Below are 4270 nucleotides of genomic sequence, written 5' to 3' on the forward strand. Positions count from 1 at the left end.
TAACTTTCTTTTACTTTGTCGAATAAAGAGCACTCTTTTCTTAGAAAATTAGGTTTTTAATGAGGCTCCACTTGTATTATTCGTATCATTCAAAAATTCTTTTTTGCAATCTCTTACTTGAATATTTGAATTGTTTAAAGTCTTTTGAGTCTTACTATGAATCAGGTGGTTACGCGAGAAAAAAGTCACTTCATTCGTTTAAAATCAAAATCGAACTAAAAGTAAAGTTTGAAGCAAAATAATTTTACGCAAAACAACACACTATGAGTAGTACAAAATAAAATGCTAAGCATTCAATAAGTTAATCCCGGACAAAACAAAAATAAATAAATGTTAAGTCCTGAAAAAAAGGGGAAAAATGCTGCAAAAGTGTCATAAACACCGATGTACCAATCTCAAAACACTTAGAGTGATTTATGTGCAACTTCTAAATATACAATAGGGTGTGACGATTCACTACAAAAAAAGAGCACAAAATGGCAGCAACATAACTGCGTTTCTATAAAATTGCCATTATATTCATAAATTAAGGCAGTTTATGCAGCTGCCATAATTTTCTTGTAGAAAGCAGCGGTTTTTTGGTGCTTCTGGCGGTTTTAAATGCCATTACCTACCTGCTTTGATATAAAAATTCTTCTATTTCATTAATAAAGATTGTGCTATTTAATCGAACCTCCATCGCCAAGTGAGAAACCAGGAAGAAACTCCATCGCAACATGAGATATGCAATCTCATCCACGAGGCTCTCCTCTGGCGGCAGGTCCTCCATCAATGCTTTTTTTCCAGCTGGATCTCCTCCATCAACGTTTCTTCAATTGATGGATCTGCTGTGTGATTTTTCCTGCTCCACCGTGTTGTCCTCTGTGAAACTTTTCCTTCTCCATCTTCGTTGAATTAGGTTTATATACAAATCCACATTCTCTTCTTTTAATTACTCATATTTTGTTTTGCAAATTGTTAATACTTCTATTTCTGTAATTTTAGGTTTTGATTTTCTTCCTTGTTAGCAGAAATTGGGGGTAAGGTCTTCATGTAATTTCTTCGATTTTTTCTTACATCCGTGTATACAAATTTGCATTCTCTTTGTGGTTTTGATTTGTAAATATGCTCTCGGATGGTGCTTTACTGATTTGCATAGCACGTGTTTGATGAATTTCTTGAATGCTTATTTTTTTTGTTTATGCATTTATTCAATCATTGTTGTATGTGACATATCTCTTTTGCAGACATATCACAAATTCTTTTATTAGCTTGAAACTTGTTTTTGTGCTTTGTTAAGTTATTTGCTTTAGAGAACAATGAAGTTGTTAACAATCAGGTTGTTTTATATGCAGGTGATGAAGATAAATAGATTTGGAACTATTTAGAAGATGGAAGCTACTTAAATAAGAACCACTTGAAGATAGACATCATCTTTTCATTCATCTGGTGAGTATTAGCATGCTGAACTTAAATAGTGTTTGTGACCTTGAAATAATTAGTTTAAATTTAGTATTAGCATGCAGTTTTCTTATCAGCAGAGGTTGCTGCAGTAGCTGCAAGAGCTTTAATGCCAGAGCAACATGGTTCTAGTGGTTTAGCAATTCCACTCATCAAGTAACTCACACAAGGCTTTAGGTTCTTAATTACATCACTGCATGATGAAATTGTAGCCTGAGAACTAGTTACTGAGGTTACTAAAATCATAAGAACACATGTAGCAGCAACTGATTTCATACTTATTTAATTAATTGTTATATGTGGTGGTGCTGATAGTGGTTTCAATTTGCATTGTTGGTCTATGTTTAGACATTTTTATAGGATCAAAGGAAGCTAAAAACTACAAGTAAAAATAATTGTTAAATAGAGTACAAGAAAGATGAGTTTGATTTTGATTGTACAAGAAATTGTTAAAATTTTAAGTTTAGGTGGAAGTAATGAAGAAGGGGTTATTTAGTTTAAACAAGTAATATAAGTTGCACAAGATAATTGGTGCATATATAAATATTTTACACTTTTCAAATCATGTAGGAATTTGATCACTATGGACATTTAATTCTGTGCTGGCTGGTAGTAAACCTTGTAAGGGTTGTTTATCACTATTGTACACTTTGTTAGTAGCGGTGACAATGAACCATCCAGGAGCAGAAGTGGGGCTAAGGAATAAGGAGTGGATCATCAAGAGCCACCAACCACCAAAATCAAAACTCAACAGAAACAAACAAAACAACCAAAACCTGTAAACTAAGTTACAAGAGAAAAAACACACACAACAACACACACACACACCCTGTGTTTTGTGTCTTGGAGATGGCAATGGCAATGGTGCTTCTTCGCAGGCTTTCAACTTCCATGGACAAGCCTTTACCTCCTCTCTTTAGTGCAGGCACAATTGTTTACTACAAGGTCTTTTTTAATCAAATTTCCAACCATATATGCTTTATATTATATTATTATCTTTATAATAACAAATATTCATATTCATAATGTTCTATGCTCCCCTACCTTAACCAATTAACTACTTGCCATTCCTTTCCCTTGCTTTTGAATGTAGTCCTCTTTACTTGATGAAGCTGTTTACGACAAAGAAAAATCCCGAGTTTCAGTAAGCTTATTATATAATTACAGTTAATATTATGCATATCTAGATATACATATTGTTTCAACTTTCAAGCAGAAAGGAAGAAAAATCATACTTCTATCGTAATATATTGATTTGCCTTTGCAGTGGCCAAAGCAATTGAATGCTTCACTTGAGGAAGTTGATCCTGAGATTGCTGATATAATTGAGCTAGAGAAAGCTAGACAATGGAAGGTAATATATTAGTTTATTATTACTTGCATCTTTGCCAGGGATATAGAAAATCTTGAAAAACATTATCCAACTATCTGAGTTTATGCAAAACATTTGATATTGCTGAGTTTATGCTGCATGATATGATTCTTCCTAGCCAGGGGGAATATTGGATTGAATGTTTTATTGCCTATTATATATGATGATTGATGAGATGATGGTAGAGTTTTGCTTTTCAGTTTTCACCACACATATGGATTGACTTCTTGTTTTTGTTTTTGTGAAGGGGCTGGAACTCATACCCTCAAAAAATTTCTGATCTTTCTTATTTCAGGTATATTGACATGGCTGAAACACTATGCCAGAAGCGTGCCTTGGAAGCGTTCCGGTTGGATCCAGCGAAATGGGGAGGTAATCACACAATACTAACATAGTACCTGATTTGTTTTTCATTGTATATGGACAAATTTCCCTGTTTTGGCTTCATAGGACTTTGCTTTCACATCTCACACTTTCTCCAGTGAATATTTCTATGTTCAATATGTTGTTTTAATTTCCAAAGGAAGGGGGAAAAGAATCAAAAAAAGAAAAAACAAGAGAGAGGGAAATGTAGCTTATGTGTCTCTTACCCCAATGTTGCAGTAAATGTGCAACCTCTGTCTGGTTCACCTGCAAATTTTCATGTGTATACCGCATTGCTGAAACCTCACGAGCGAATCATGGTGTTTGACCTTCCTCATGGAGGGCATCTTTCTCATGGATACCAGGTATTATCAACTTCCCTCACTCATTTACCTGTTTCAATAAAATCTAGTTAGATATATGGAAATAGATCAATGATCACTGTTATCATTTTTCTCCCCAATAAAGCTGTTATGAGATTCACTAGAATAACTTAGAAGTCTTTTATGAAACATAAGATTATTTTGATTAATGGATTTTCATTTCAGCAATGGGAGCATTTCTTGTCTATTAACATTTGTATAGAGTTACAATCAATTAAGGATAAGAAAGTAATAGTCACTATTGTCATGATGCAGACTGATACCAAAAAGATTTCTGTAGTCTCTATATTTTTTGAGACAATGCCATACTGACTGAATGAAAGCACAAGATATATTGACTATGACCAGGTACTTTTGCACATTGCAGTCTTGTATCATGGTCTCTGTATAACCTTCAATTGTACTTTTCACTTGCTGAGTGATTAAACATTTTCCAATCCCCATTTGCCTCAAATTAGTCTACTCTCGATTTAAATATTTGTATACCACTTGTGTTAATAAGAGTTTATTTAAAGGACTATGACATTAATTACTTTTTTCCTGTGGAAAAAATAAAAAGAATTAAATAGTAAGAAATGCAGTAATTGCTTCTGTTGGTTTATATTAATTCTTTTATTTGTGCTAATATGATCTTTCTAATAGGAAATACCTGCAGAGGGAACTTATTCAACAGGTGAATGATTTGGAATATATTTATTTTTTATTTAAGAAA

General features: G+C 33.3%; 2 protein-coding genes across 2 annotated transcripts; both read left to right on the forward strand.

Annotated features, from left to right (window-relative positions):
- Positions 1–2126: 2126 nt before the first annotated feature.
- On the forward strand, positions 2127–3099 carry LOC148579394 (serine hydroxymethyltransferase, mitochondrial-like). Its single transcript, XM_088508803.1, has 4 exons — positions 2127–2385; positions 2534–2584; positions 2708–2794; positions 3060–3099. Exons 1-4 carry the CDS (start codon positions 2290–2292, stop codon positions 3090–3092), a joined length of 267 nt encoding a protein of 88 aa, XP_088364929.1. The 5' UTR covers positions 2127–2289; the 3' UTR covers positions 3093–3099.
- A 14-nt stretch (positions 3100–3113) lies between these two features.
- Positions 3114–3935, forward strand: LOC148579395 (serine hydroxymethyltransferase 1, mitochondrial-like). The gene is made up of 3 exons (XM_088508766.1): positions 3114–3184; positions 3416–3540; positions 3814–3935. Exons 1-3 carry the CDS (start codon positions 3118–3120, stop codon positions 3868–3870), a joined length of 249 nt encoding a protein of 82 aa, XP_088364892.1. The 5' UTR covers positions 3114–3117; the 3' UTR covers positions 3871–3935.
- The last annotated feature ends 335 nt before the right edge of the window (positions 3936–4270 follow it).

The sequence above is a fragment of the Arachis ipaensis genome, chromosome B10, assembly GCF_059453495.1.
Source record: "Arachis ipaensis isolate K30076 ecotype BB chromosome B10, ASM5945349v1, whole genome shotgun sequence".
Lineage (NCBI taxonomy): Eukaryota > Viridiplantae > Streptophyta > Magnoliopsida > Fabales > Fabaceae > Arachis > Arachis ipaensis.